This window comes from Nerophis lumbriciformis, linkage group LG29, assembly GCF_033978685.3.
Source record: "Nerophis lumbriciformis linkage group LG29, RoL_Nlum_v2.1, whole genome shotgun sequence".
Lineage (NCBI taxonomy): Eukaryota > Metazoa > Chordata > Actinopteri > Syngnathiformes > Syngnathidae > Nerophis > Nerophis lumbriciformis.
In genome coordinates, this window is record NC_084576.2 from 24,886,672 (window position 1) to 24,902,500 (window position 15,829).

The 15,829-nt window shown below is 31.8% G+C and overlaps 1 protein-coding gene across 2 annotated transcripts in view; it reads right to left on the minus strand.

Moving 5' to 3' along the window:
- Positions 1-15,829, minus strand: part of deaf1 (DEAF1 transcription factor) — a 25,020-nt gene that overhangs the window by 3,004 nt on the left and 6,187 nt on the right. Inside the window, exons 6-12 of one of the 2 annotated variants that reach the window (XM_061924646.2) lie at positions 14,424-14,489; positions 14,306-14,350; positions 8,806-8,929; positions 8,599-8,730; positions 6,913-7,157; positions 4,405-4,488; positions 2,729-2,815 (exon numbers count right to left, since the gene is read on the minus strand). In XM_061924646.2, coding sequence (XP_061780630.1) covers positions 2,729-2,815; positions 4,405-4,488; positions 6,913-7,157; positions 8,599-8,730; positions 8,806-8,929; positions 14,306-14,350; positions 14,424-14,489 — 783 coding nt within the window. Of the gene's footprint in view, positions 1-2,728; positions 2,819-4,404; positions 4,489-6,912; positions 7,158-8,598; positions 8,731-8,805; positions 8,930-14,305; positions 14,351-14,423; positions 14,490-15,829 lie in introns of both variants that reach the window. The other variant, XM_061924644.2, reaches the window with a different exon arrangement.

Consider the following 15,829-nt stretch of genomic DNA (forward strand, 5'->3'; position numbering starts at 1 on the left):
GGGTCCCCAAGAAATTGAGTGGGATTTTTTTTCTTTAAAATGTCATTGCTCAAAAAATAATAATGAATTAAAATCAATGTTATGACATATTGACCTATTCCGCTTTTCAATATTTTTGGGGAGAAAATGTTGCTTATTTTGCTGCTTTTTTGGCCATGGACAACATATGTTCTACAAAAAGGGCATACAACTAACATGAAAAGTAATACAAATGTGTAATAAATCTCTACATCAACTTAAGATTTAGTGTTGAAAGTAAAAATTAAAGTGACTGAAACACTTTTATGAATGGGACCCTTTTGGGTTCCCAATAATTTTTGTGGTTTTTTTTTATTTTATTTTTCTTTAAAAGTGTCATTACTAGACCTATTCCACTTTTCAATATTTTGGGGGAGAAAATTGTTCTTTTTTGGCTATTAAAAAAAACATATCTTCTACAAAAAGGGCATGCAACTAACATGAAAAATAATAAAAACAGGTAAAATCACAAGATCAACTTTAGATTTGAAAGTTAAATTTAAAAAAAAAAAAAGTATGACTTACTTTTATGAATGGGACCCCTTTGGGTCCCCAATAATTTTAGTGGGATTTTTTTTTCTTTAAAAGTGTCATTGCTCAAAAATAATAATGTATTAAAATCAATGTTGTTATGAATTAGTGATCTATTCCACTTTTCAATATTTTTGGGGACATTTTTTTTCTTTTTTGGCTATAAAAAACATATCTTCTACAAAAAGGGCATACAACTAACATGAAGAATAATTTAAAAATAAAATGGGTAATAAATCTCAAGATCAACTTTAGATTTAGTGTTGAAAGTAAAATAAAGTATGCCTTACTTTTAACACTTTTATGAATGGGACCCTTTTGGGTCCCCAACATTTTTAGTGGGATTTTTTCATTAAAACTGTCATTGCTGAAAAAATAATATTGAATCAAAATCAATTATTGACAGATTTAAGGCTCCATCAACTTCACATCAAATATTCCACAAAATAATCTGGTGGAAAATTTAGTTTTTGACATAAATACATTTTTTTCTTAACATAAAGGACATTACACATTCCAAAATACAAATTTATATCAACATATATAAAGTTGATCTAGAGATTTAAGCATAGGGAAAAAAAAAAATAGTTGAGATCTTTTTTGGTCCTCAGGATCTTTAACATTTACCAAATTTGAGTTAAAAAAAAAAGGTAAAAAAAACCCCAACAAATCTACATATTGTTTTGGTTTTTAAAATAAAAAATGTCAAAATGGCCGCCGCATGTTTTGATATTTGTGGGCGGCCCTCAGACTTTATATGGGGTCCATGTGTGCCATCCATCATCTCTCAGGACGGTAAAAAAGACATCAAATTGAATGCGAGCGTATTAAGAATTACACTTCAGCTCAGTAGTTAGTGTGGTGCCAAGTGAACAAAGCTATTAAAGAGAGAATGATTGCATCCACAATCCACTTAACATTTGCTTTTTAGACATTTCTATCTCTTTAATAAACTCTGACCTTAATTATATAGTATCAACTATGACATGAAGAACTCATTGAATTGTTTTAATAGCTGATCTCAGTGATCTACTGTACTTCATCTTTTATTAGGTTTGGTGTGCCTGCTGTACGTGACATTTGATAACGTTTGGTGTACCTGCTTTACTAGATATTTGATCATGTTTGGTGTACCTAGTGTATGTGATATTTGATCACGTTTGATGTACCCAGTGTGATATTTGATGTTTGGTGTACCGCTAGTGTATGTGACATTTGATAATGTTTGGTGTGCCTGCTTTACTAGATATTTGATAATGTTTGGTGTACCTAGTGTATGTGATGTTTGATCACGTTTGATGTACCCAGTATGATATTTGATAATGTTTGGTGTACCTAGTGTATGTGATATTTGATAATGTTTGGTGTACCTACTGTACATGATGTGATAATCCCTGATGTGGGATCTGAGCCGAGGATGTTTTTGTGGCTTGTGCAGCCCTTTGAGACACTCGTGATTAAGGGCTATATAAGTCAACTTTAAATGACTGTTTGGTGTACCTACTGAACGGGATTTGATATACCTACCAAACATGATTAGTGTATGTCATAAGGTTTGGTGTACCTACTGAACGGGATGTGATAAGGTTTGGTGTGCCTAGTGTGCATATGTGATAAGGTACCTATGGAACGTGATATGAAGTTTGGTTTATGTGATTTGATAAGCTTTGGTGTACCTATTGAACGTGATATAAAGTTTGGTGTACGTGATCGGTGCACCTACTGAACGTGATTTGATAAGGTTTTGTGTATGTGATGTGATAAAGTTTGGTGTACATATGTGATAAGGTTTGGTGTGCCTACTGAATGTGATAGTTTGTGTACGTAATTTGGTAAGGTTTGGTGTACCTACCGAACGTGATAAAGTTTGGTGTACGTGATTTAATGGGGTTTGGTGCACCTAGTGTACGTGATTTGATAAGGTTTGGTGTACCTATTGAATGTGATATGAAGTTTAATGTATGTGATTTGATAAGGTTTGGTGTACCTATTTAACGTGATAAAGTTTGGTGTGTCTATCGAATTATTTGATAAGGTTGGGTTTACGTAGTGTATGTGATAAGGTTTGGTGTACCTAGTGGACGTGCTTTGATAAGGTTTGGTGTACCTAGTGTATGTGATTTAATAAGGTTTGGTGCACCTACTGAATGTGATGTGTGATAATGTTTGGTGTATGTACCTTCCTCTGGCAGAAGGGGGAGCAGTAGTTGACTTTATGACAACCAGTACATTGGTTCAAGGCCAGACGTCCACAGTTCACACACATCTGCTGAGGAACAAACACTTGTCATGTCACATACCTGTGTAACCATGACAACCACAATGTATCTGCTGGATGTTGCAACATTATTTGGATGAAACAATAGCAAAGTGTAGTGTTGCTTCTTCTAGCTGCTAACAGTACAAATATGATCATATTTGGATTCCAGTAAAAGGTGTGATGCTGAAATAAAAGTAATAATAATGATGAAGATATTAGTTTAGTAATCATGCACTACTATCAATTATTTTACTCATTGAGTCATTTATCAGATAACACCATTTATAGTCAATTCTAGGGAAAATAATTAAAATGTTTTACTTGCCATAACCTTTATTACCTTCTTTTACCTTCTATTAACTTATTTATCTTTTTACCTTTTATTCATCTTCTATTACCGTTATTTTAATCTTCTATTAACCTTATTTCACCGCTTTCTATTAACCTTATTTTAACTATTTACCTTCTTTTACCTCTCGTTCACCTTCTATTAACCTTATTTTACCTATTATTTACTTTTTAGTTAGTTAAAATAAGGTATAATTTACCTTCTTTTACATTTTATTCATCTTCTATTAACCTTGTTCTAACTGTGTAACTATTATTTACCTTCTATTAACTTTATGTTACCTTATTTGAACTAACATTTACCTCCTTTTACCTTTTATTTATCTTCTATTTACCTCATTTTAACTATTATTCACCTTCTATTAACCTTATTTTAACTATCATTTACCTTCCTTTACCTTTTATTCATCTTCTATTAACCTTTAATTTAACTATTATTTACCTTCTATTAACCTTATTTTAATGTAACTATTATTTACCTTCTATTAACCTTATGTTACCTTATTTCAACTATAATTTACCTTTTAGTCATCTTCTATTAACCTTATTTTAACTATTACTTACCTTCTATTAACCTTATGTTACCTTATTTCAACTATCATTTACCTCCTTTTACCCTTTAGTCATCTTCTATTAACCTTATTTTAACTATTATTTACCTCTTATTCAACATCTATTAACCTTATTTTAACTATAATTTACCTTTTACCTTTTATTCATCTTCTATTAACCTTATTTTAACTATTTACCTTCTATTAACCATCGTTTACCTTATTCACCATCTATTAACCTTATTTTAATTACTTTAACTTATTTACCGTCTATTAACCTTATGTTACCTTATTTCAACTCATTTTACCTTTTATTCATCTTCTATTAACCTTATTTTAACTATTTACCTTCTTTTACCTTTTATTCACCTTCTATTAACCATCGTTTACCTTATTTTACCTCTTATTCACCATCTATTAACCTTATTTTAACTACCATTTACCTTCTTTTACCTTCTATTAACCTTATTTCAACTATTTACCTTCCATTGCACATGTATTGTATTTGATACGATCCAATGATATCAGGCACCTTCATGCAACAGAATACAAATCAAAGACCTTTTCTAAATGGAATCATTTCAGGAAGTGGAACAATCCACTTCCTGGTGACGTCACATGATGCCCACGTAGGACACTGATTGGTGGAGCACTGACAGAAATCTTACTTTCAGTTAGGAGAGAAAAGAGACGTACATTAATGATGAGTTCAGTCATGTCCGAGTTCCGCTTGCCTTCTAGATCGTCTGATGGGTGGAAACACATCCCACTGTGGAACGACTGACACACACACACACACACACACACAGCAGGTCATTAATATACAAAGTATACAGTATCAAAGATGAAATATGTCACAGTTAAGGGGTCAAAAGGAAGAACTGGTGTTGTGTTCAATGTCACCTGGGAAATAAAAATAAAAACATTAAGTTGGATTCTTGTGCCGTTAAAGACTTGAAATAGAAAAGTTGTCTTCCAATCATTTGTTGTCGCTTTGACTAAATCTGAATGTTTTTTTTGTTGTTTTTTTTACAAACTATTGTGTTACTGCTTAAAGGGTTCTATTCTCTGACAGTCCTTGAACGCATCGTGACCAAGAGGCTGAGATGCTTTAACAAAGCCATCCTACGCAAACTGGGAAGTAAGTTTCCCAGCATGCATTGCTGTCACAATCATCACTTTAAAGTGAATTATATTTATATAGCGCTTTTCTCTAGTGACTCAAAGCGCTTAAACATGGTGAAACCCAATATCTAAGTTACATTTAAAGCAGTGTGGGTGACACTGGGAGCAGGTGGGTAAAGTGTCTTGCCCAAGGACACAAGGATGATGGAAGCAGGAATCGAACCCGGAACCCTCAAGTCGCTGGCACGGCCGCTCTACCAACCGAGCCATACCGTTTTAAAGGGAAACTACACTTTTTTAATTAAGTCTTATCATTCACCATCCTTATGTAAGACATGGTTTTCTTTTCTTATGCATTCTAAATGGTCAAATATGGCAAGTAAGAGGTGGCTACACTATTCTGCCCATAAAGTCCTCTTAAAAAGAGTTAATTGTAGATGATAAATCTCAAGGTTGTGGACATATAAACCCACAAGTTGGTCAACTTTGACATCCAACTTAGACCAGAGAGACGCTCGTTTTTTTCACCATTCGAGAGGATTATGATAAAGTGTGGATGTGAAGGGGAATATATGAACATCCCAGTGAGAGCAGACATCGTACAGTAAGTGATTGCTCTATTCTGTTTGTATGTCTATTTAGTGCTTAGCAACACTGCTACATGATGCTTAGTCAGTGTTATGACTAAAATGAGTGAGAATGTACTCTATTATTATATGTAATACAGAACATATGAGGTATTGACATTTTTAATAAGGTTATTGTTTGCTGAAATGTACCAAAAAAAATGCTATGTTTTAACCTAAAAGTCATAGTTTTTGCTACTTTGCGCTATCTCGGAAGTATGCAAACGTCTATTATATTATCATATTTTATGCTACCTTTTCATCTAATTTTCCATGTTTATACCTAAAAATATTTCATTTTCATACTTGGTGCCATAATAATAATAGATTGTATTTGTAAAAAGCACTTTACATTGAGCAAACAACCTCAAAGTGCTACAGTGTATTAAAAAAAAAAAAAGATAATACAAGTAAATGAATTAAAAACTAGAACTAGCATGCATATATCTTTAAAAAAAAAAAGGTTTTTTAAAAGCATCCACAGTCTGTGGTGCCCTCAGGTGGTCAGGGAGAGCGTTTATACCTAAAATATATAGCATTTTCATACTTGGTGCCATCTTGGTAGTATGCTAACGTCTTTTATATTAGCATGCTAACATTTTGTGCTAGTTTTTTTTTATAACTAATTTAGTATGTTTAAACCTGACAATCATGGATTTTGATAGTTGGCGCCATCTTGGAAGTATGCTAACGTATTTTATATTAGCATGCTAACATTTTATGCTAGGGTTTTTTAAATCATTTAGTATGTTTTAACCTAACAATCATGGATTTTGATAGTTGGCGCCATCTTGGTAGTATGCTAACGTCTCTTATATTAGCTTGCTTACATTTTGTGCTATTTTTTTAAAACTAACTTAGTATGTTTTAACCTAACAATCATGGATTTTGATACTTGGCGCTATCTTGGTAGTATGCTAACGTCTCTTATGTTAACATGCTAACATTTTGTGCTAGGTTTTTTAACTACCGGTAATTTAGTATGTTTAAACCTGACAGTCATGGATTTTGATAGTTGGTGCCATCTTGGTAGTATGCTAACGTATTTTATATTAGCATGCTAACATTTTGTGCTAGGTTTTTTAACTAATTTTGTATGTTTTAACCTAACAATCATGGATTTTGATAGTTGGTGCCATCTTGGTATGCTAACATTTTATGCTGGCCTTTTAACTAATTTAGTATGTTTTAACCTAACAATCATGGATTTTGATAGTTGGCGCCATCTTGGAAGTATGTTAACGTCTCTTATATTTGCATGCTAACATTTTATGCTAGGTTGTTTTAACTAATTTAGTATGTTTTAACCTAACAATAATGGATTTTGATAGTTGGCGCCATCTTGGTAGAATGCCAACGTTTTGTTTTTTTTAGGCATGCTACTGTTTGCATGCTACCATGTCATGCTTTAACAGTTTGAGTTTTTGTGACGTCCTAAAGGAAACCTTCTCACCTCCTTCTGACCTTTGACCCCAGCGGCGTCCCTCTTGGCCTGGTCGATCAGCACCTTCAGCTGCTGCACGTTGCTCATCAGCGTGTTGGCCAGGTCTTCCAGGCCCTGCCAGGGGTTCTTCTGGACCTCGCTCAGCGACGGCACCATGGCCGCCGCCTCCAGCGTCCTGACCAGCGAGGCCGAGGGGGTCGCCAACGCCATCTTGGCCTGGGGGGACACCGCCAGGGCCGGCAAGGCTGTCAGCACTGGGGAGGCGGGGCAGAGAGAAGGATCCAGGTCAGCGTGATCTACTTCCTGACCTACTTCTCCCTCGCCTCGTTGCCATAGCGACACTCTCCCGCTCAGCTGACCTGCTCAGGTGTGTCCATGAACCATGCTTCCAAGGTCACCTGTCGGCTAAAGTGACTTTGAAGCATCTTCTAACGGTCAAATGTGTCCTTGGAGCAGCACCGAACATAGATACTATCCAGAAGTGACTCCACTCTTCATAGAACAAAGCAGGCTTCACTACACATCCTTAAAAAAGCTATGCCAACTATTAATCAGATGTAGGTTCATGACATCAATTATTCTATCATGAAAGCTACAGACACACACACGTTAGTATTAAAGCTACAAACACACACTCGTTAGCATTAAAGCTACAAACACACACTCGTTAGCATTAAGGCTACAGACACACACTCGTTAGCATTAAAGCTACAAACATACGCAAATTAGCATTAAAGCTACACACACTTGTTAGCATTAAAGCTACAGACACACACACATTAGCATTAAAGCTACAAACATACGCAAATTAGCATTAAAGCTACAAACACACACTCGTTAGCATTAAAGCTACAGACACACACACATTAGCATTAAAGCTACAAACACACACTTGTTAGCATTAAAGCTACAAACATATGCAAATTAGCATTAAAGCAACAAACACACACTTGTTAGCATTAAAGCTACAAACATACGCAAATTAGCATAAAAGCTACAAACACACACTTGTTAGCATTAAAACTACAGACACACACAAGAGTGATGAGTTTAAAAAGACACACTCAAGAAAGTGTAAAATTATCTTTAAAAAAAAGTTAGCATGCTAACAATTTGCATTAATATGACTAAGGTGTAAGACTCGGAAATTAATTAAAAAATGTAAAATTATCTAAAAGTTAGCATGCTAAGAATTTGCATTAATATGACTAAGGTGTAAGGCTGGGAAATTAGTTCAAAAAAGTGTAAAATTATCTTTAAAAGTTAGCATGCTAACAATTTGCATTAATATGACTAAGGTGTAAGGCTCGGAAATTAATTTAAAAAGTAAGCATGCTAACAATTTGCATTAATATGACTAAGGAATAAGGCTGGGAAATTACTTTAAAAAGTGTAAAATTAGCTTTAAAAGTTAGCATGCTAACAATTTGCATTAATATGACTAAGGTGTAAGGCTGGGAAATTACTTAACAGTGTAAAATTATCTAAAAAAAATAGCATGCTAACAATTTGCATTAATATGACTAAGGAATAAGGCTGAGAAATGAGTTAAAAAAGTGTAAAATTAATTTAAAAAGTTAGCATGCTAACAATTTGCATTAATATGACTAAGGTGTCAGGCTGGGAAATGAGTTCTTAAAAAGTTAGCATGCTAACAGCTAACAACTTGACACAGGTGTCAAAGTGCATCATTACCTGCCGTGCCGGCGAACACGTCGCTCGGCGCCGAGGCGTCTGCGATGATGGCGGCGCTGGAGTCGTTGTTGGCGAGGCGTTCAAAGGTCAGCGTGCCGGGGGAAGTGATGTGGCCCGTGGGGTTGACCGTGACTGTGTGGGCGGAGCAAGGAGGTCAGGAGGAGCCACGGTCCAATCACAGAGCGGCACTCTGGTCACGTGACTCACATGTGATCCCAGAGGTCAGCGTGATGTTCTTGGCCGCAGGAACTTCCTTTTTGCTGGGAAGGGACGGCGACTCCGTTTCTTTCCGCCTCCTCTTGTAGGGCACGAAGAGGCGGACTGGACCGTTCTGAGGCGGGTCAGAACCATTCTTACCTTGACATGTGGCACTAATGATGTTAATAATGATGTTGTTAATAATAATAGTTAATAATTATGTTGCTACTTATTGACATGTGGCACTAATGATGTTAATAATGATGTTGTTAATAATCATAGTTAATAATTATGTTGCTACTTATTGACATATGGCACTAATAATGTTAATAATTATGTTGTTAATAATAATAGTTAATAATTATGTTGCTACTTATTGACATATGGCACTAATGATGTTAATAATGATGTTGTTAATAATAGTTAATAATTATGTTGCTACTTATTGACATGTGGCGCTAATGTTAATAATTAATAATTATGTTGTTAATAATAGTTAATAATTATGTTGCTACTTATTGAACTGTGGCACTAATGTTAATAATTAATAATGTTAATAAAAGTTAATAATTATGTTGCTACTTAGTGACATGTGGCACTAATGATGTTAATAATGTTGTTAATAATAATAGTTAATAATTATGTTGCTACTTATTGACATGTGGCACTAATGATGTTAATAATGATGTTGTTAATAAGAGTTAATAATTATGTTGCTACTTGACATGTGGCGCTAATGTTAATAATTAATAATTATGTTGTTAATAATAGTTAATAATTATGTTGCTACTTATTGACATGTGGCACTAATGTTAATAATTAATAATGTTAATAAAAGTTAATAATTATGTTGCTACTTAGTGACATGTGGCACTAATGATGTTAATAATGATGTTAATAATAATAGTTAATAATTATGTTGCTACGTATTGACATGTGGCACTAGTGTTAATAATTATGTTGTTAATAATAGTTAATAATTATGTTGCTACTTATTGACATGTGGCACTAATGATGTTATGTTGTTAATAATCATAGTTAATAATTATGTTGCTACTTATTGAGATGTGGCACTAGTGTTAATAATTATGTTGTTAATAATAGTTAATAATTATGTTGCTACTTATTGACATGTGGCACTAATGATGTTAATAATTATGTTGTTAATAATCATAGTTAATAATTATGTTGCTACTTATTGAAATGTGGCACTAATGATGTTAATAATTATGTTGTTAATAATAGTTAATAATTATGTTGGTACTTATTGACATGTGGCACTAGTGTTAATAATTATGTTGTTAATAATAGTTAATAATTATGTTGCTACTTATTGACATGTGGCACTAATGATGTTAATAATTATGTTGTTAATAATAGTTAATAATTATGTTGCTACTTATTGACATGTGGCGCTAATGTTAATAATAAATAATTATGTTGTTAATAATAGTTAATAATTATGTTGCTACTTATTGAAATGTGGCACTAATGTTAATAATTAATAATGTTAATAAAAGTTAATAATTATGTTGCTACTTATTGACATGTGGCACTAATGATGTTAATAATGATGTTAATAATAGTTAATAATTATGTTGCTACTTATTGACATGTGGCACTAATGATGTTAATAATGATGTTGTTAATAATCATAGTTAATAATTATGTTGCTACTTATTGACATATGGCACTAATAATGTTAATAATTATGTTGTTAATAATAATAGTTAATAATTATGTTGCTACTTATTGACATGTGGCACTAATGATGTTAATAATGATGTTGTTAATAATAGTTAATAATTATGTTGCTACTTATTGACATGTGGCGCTAATGTTAATAATTAATAATTATGTTGTTAATAATAGTTAAGAATTATGTTGCTACTTATTGACATGTGGCACTAATGTTAATAATTAATAATGTTGTTAATAAAAGTTAATAATTATGTTGCTACTTATTGACATGTGGCACTAATGATGTTAATAATGATGTTAATAATAATAGTTAATAATTATGTTGCTACGTATTGACATGTGGCACTAGTGTTAATAATTATGTTGTTAATAATAGTTAATAATTATGTTGCTACTTATTGACATGTGGCACTAATGATGTTATGTTGTTAATAATCATAGTTAATAATTATGTTGCTACTTATTGAGATGTGGCACTAGTGTTAATAATTATGTTGTTAATAATAGTTAATAATTATGTTGCTACTTATTGACATGTGGCACTAATGATGTTAATAATTATGTTGTTAATAATCATAGTTAATAATTATGTTGCTACTTATTGACATGTGGCACTAATGATGTTAATAATTATGTTGTTAATAATAATAGTTAATAATTATGTTGGTACTTATTGACATGTGGCACTAGTGTTAATAATTATGTTGTTAATAATAGTTAATAATTATGTTGCTACTTATTGACATGTGGCACTAATGATGTTAATAATTATGTTGTTAATAATCATAGTTAATTATGTTGCTACTTATTGACATGTGGCACTAATAATGTTAATAATTATGTTGTTAATAATAATAGTTAATAATTATGTTGGTACTTATTGACATGTGGCACTAATGATGTTAATAATTATGTTGTTAATAATCATAGTTAATAATTATGTTGCTACTTATTGACATGTGGCACTAATAATGTTAATAATGATGTTGTTAATAATAATAGTTAATAATTATGTTGCTACTTATTGACATGTGGCACTAATGATGTTAATAATTATGTTGTTAATAATCATAGTTAATAATTATGTTGCTACTTATTGACATGTGGCACTAATGATGTTAATAATTATGTTGTTAATAATAATAGTTAATAATTATGTTGGTACTTATTGACATGTGGCACTAGTGTTAATAATTATGTTGTTAATAATAGTTAATAATTATGTTGCTACTTATTGACATGTGGCACTAATGATGTTAATAATTATGTTGTTAATAATCATAGTTAATTATGTTGCTACTTATTGACATGTGGCACTAATAATGTTAATAATTATGTTGTTAATAATAATAGTTAATTATGTTGGTACTTATTGACATGTGGCACTAATGATGTTAATAATTATGTTAATAATAATAGTTAATAATTATGTTGCTACTTATTGACATATGGCACTAATGATGTTAATAATAATAGTTAATAATTATGTTGCTACTTATTGACATGTGGCGCTAATGTTAATAATAAATAATTATGTTGTTAATAATAGTTAATAATTATGTTGCTACTTATTGAAATGTGGCACTAATGTTAATAATTAATAATGTTAATAAAAGTTAATAATTATGTTGCTACTTATTGACATGTGGCACTAATGATGTTAATAATGATGTTAATAATAGTTAATAATTATGTTGCTACTTATTGACATGTGGCACTAATGATGTTAATAATGATGTTGTTAATAATCATAGTTAATAATTATGTTGCTACTTATTGACATATGGCACTAATAATGTTAATAATTATGTTGTTAATAATAATAGTTAATAATTATGTTGCTACTTATTGACATGTGGCACTAATGATGTTAATAATGATGTTGTTAATAATAGTTAATAATTATGTTGCTACTTATTGACATGTGGCGCTAATGTTAATTAATAATTATGTTGTTAATAATAGTTAAGAATTATGTTGCTACTTATTGACATGTGGCACTAATGTTAATAATTAATAATGTTGTTAATAAAAGTTAATAATTATGTTGCTACTTATTGACATGTGGCACTAATGATGTTAATAATGATGTTAATAATAATAGTTAATAATTATGTTGCTACGTATTGACATGTGGCACTAGTGTTAATAATTATGTTGTTAATAATAGTTAATAATTATGTTGCTACTTATTGACATGTGGCACTAATGATGTTATGTTGTTAATAATCATAGTTAATAATTATGTTGCTACTTATTGAGATGTGGCACTAGTGTTAATAATTATGTTGTTAATAATAGTTAATAATTATGTTGCTACTTATTGACATGTGGCACTAATGATGTTAATAATTATGTTGTTAATAATCATAGTTAATAATTATGTTGCTACTTATTGACATGTGGCACTAATGATGTTAATAATTATGTTGTTAATAATAATAGTTAATAATTATGTTGGTACTTATTGACATGTGGCACTAGTGTTAATAATTATGTTGTTAATAATAGTTAATAATTATGTTGCTACTTATTGACATGTGGCACTAATGATGTTAATAATTATGTTGTTAATAATCATAGTTAATTATGTTGCTACTTATTGACATGTGGCACTAATAATGTTAATAATTATGTTGTTAATAATAATAGTTAATAATTATGTTGGTACTTATTGACATGTGGCACTAATGATGTTAATAATTATGTTGTTAATAATCATAGTTAATAATTATGTTGCTACTTATTGACATGTGGCACTAATAATGTTAATAATGATGTTGTTAATAATAATAGTTAATAATTATGTTGCTACTTATTGACATATGGCACTAATGATGTTAATAATGATGTTGTTAATAATAGTTAATAATTATGTTGCTACTTATTGACATGCGGCGCTAATGTTAATAATGAATAATTATGTTGTTAATAATAATAGTTAATAATTATGTTGCTACTTATTGACATGTGGCACTAATGATGTTAATCATTATGTTGTTAATGAGAGTTAATAATTATGTTGCTACTTATTGACATGTGGCACTGTTAATAATTAATAATTATGTTGTTAATAATAGTTAATAATTATGTTGCTACTTATTGACGTGTAGCACTAATGATGTTAATAATAATATTTAATAATGATGTTGCTACTTATTGACATGTGGCACTAATGATGTTAATAATTATGTTGTTAATAATTATGTTGCTACTTATTGACATGTTGCACTAATGATGTTAATAATTATGTTAATAATAGTTAATAATTATGTTGCTACTTATTGACATGTAACACTAATGATGTTATGTTGTTAATAATCATATTTAATAATTATGTTGCTACTTATTGACATGTGGCACTAATGTTAATAATTACGTAGTTAATAATAATAGTTAATAATTATGTTGCTACTTATTGACATGTGGCACTAATGTTAATAATTACGTTGTTAATAATAATAGTTAATAATTATGTTGCTCCTTATTGACATGTTATGTTGCACTAATGATGTTAATAATTAATAATTATGTTGTTAATAATAATAGTTAATAATTATGTTGCTCCTCATTGACATGTTATGTTGCACTAATGATGTTAATAATTAATAATTATGTTGTTAATAATAATAGTTAATAATTATGTTGCTACTTATTGACATGTTGCACTAATGATGTTAATAATAGTTAATAATTACATTGATATTTATTGACATGTTAATAATGATGTTGTTAATAATAATAGTTAATAATTATGTTGCTACTTATTGACATGTGGCAGTAAAGAGACAAGAGATCACTCATCTACCATGGTGATGGCTTCTGCTTCCACACTCTCGCCCTCCTTGGAACACTGGACACAACAACGCAGTCCTGAACCACTACCAGAACCACAACCAGAACCACGGGCGCTTCCGGTCACTCACCAAAGTGATGTCGTCACAGCAGGCGGAACAGGTGCACGAGGCGGCGTGAGGGTTCAACATGCGGTCCTGGAGGTAAACACACCAGGAGTTAGATAGACACCACCCTCACCTAGTGGTACCAACACATACCAGTACCAACATATATTGACATAGTGGTACCAGTACCAACACATACCAGTACCAACACATACCAGTACCAACATATATTGACATAGTGGTACCAGTACCAACACATACCAGTACCAACATATATTGACATAGTGGTACCAACACATACCAGTACCAACATATCGACAAAGTGGTACCAACACATACCAGTACCAACATATCGACAAAGTGGCACCAACATATATTGACATAGTGGTACCAACACATCCCAGTACCAACATATACCAGTACTAACATATGTTGGTACTAACATATACCAGTATCAACACATACCAGTACCAACATATCGACATGGCGGTACCAACACATATGAGTACCAACATATACCAGTATCAACACATACCAGTACCAACATATCAACATGGTGGTACCAACACATACGAGTACCAACATATATTGACATAGGGGTACCAACACATACCAGTACCAACAAATATTGACATAGGGGTACCAACACATACCAGTACCAACATATCAACAAAGTGGTACCAACACATACCAGTACCAACATATATTGACATAGTGGAACCAACACATACCAATACCAACATATACCAGTACTAACATATACGTGTTGGTACTAACATATAACAGTATCAACACATACCAGTACCAACATATATTGACATAGTGGTACCAACACATACAAGTACTAACATATATCGACATAGTGGTACCAACTCATACTAGTACCAACATATATCGACATAGTGGTATCAACACATACCAGTACCAACATATCGACATGGTGATACCAACACATACCAAAACCAACATATCGACATAGTGGTACCAACACATACCAGTACCAACATATATCAACATAGTGGTACCAACATATACCAGTACCAACATACATCGACATAGTGGTACCAACACATACCAGTAACAACATATCGACATAGTGATACCAACACATACCAGTACCAACATATATCGACATAGTGGTACCAACACATACCAGTACCAACATACATCGACATAGTGGTACCAACACATACCAATACCAACATATCGACATAGTGGTACCAACACATACCAATACCAACATATCGACATAGTGATACCAACACATACCAGTACCAACATATATCGACATAGCGGTACCAACATATACCAGTACCAACATACATCAACATAGTGGTACCAACATAGTGGTACCAACACATACCAGTACCAACATATATTGACATAATGGTACCAACACATACCAGTACCAACATATCGACATAGTGGTA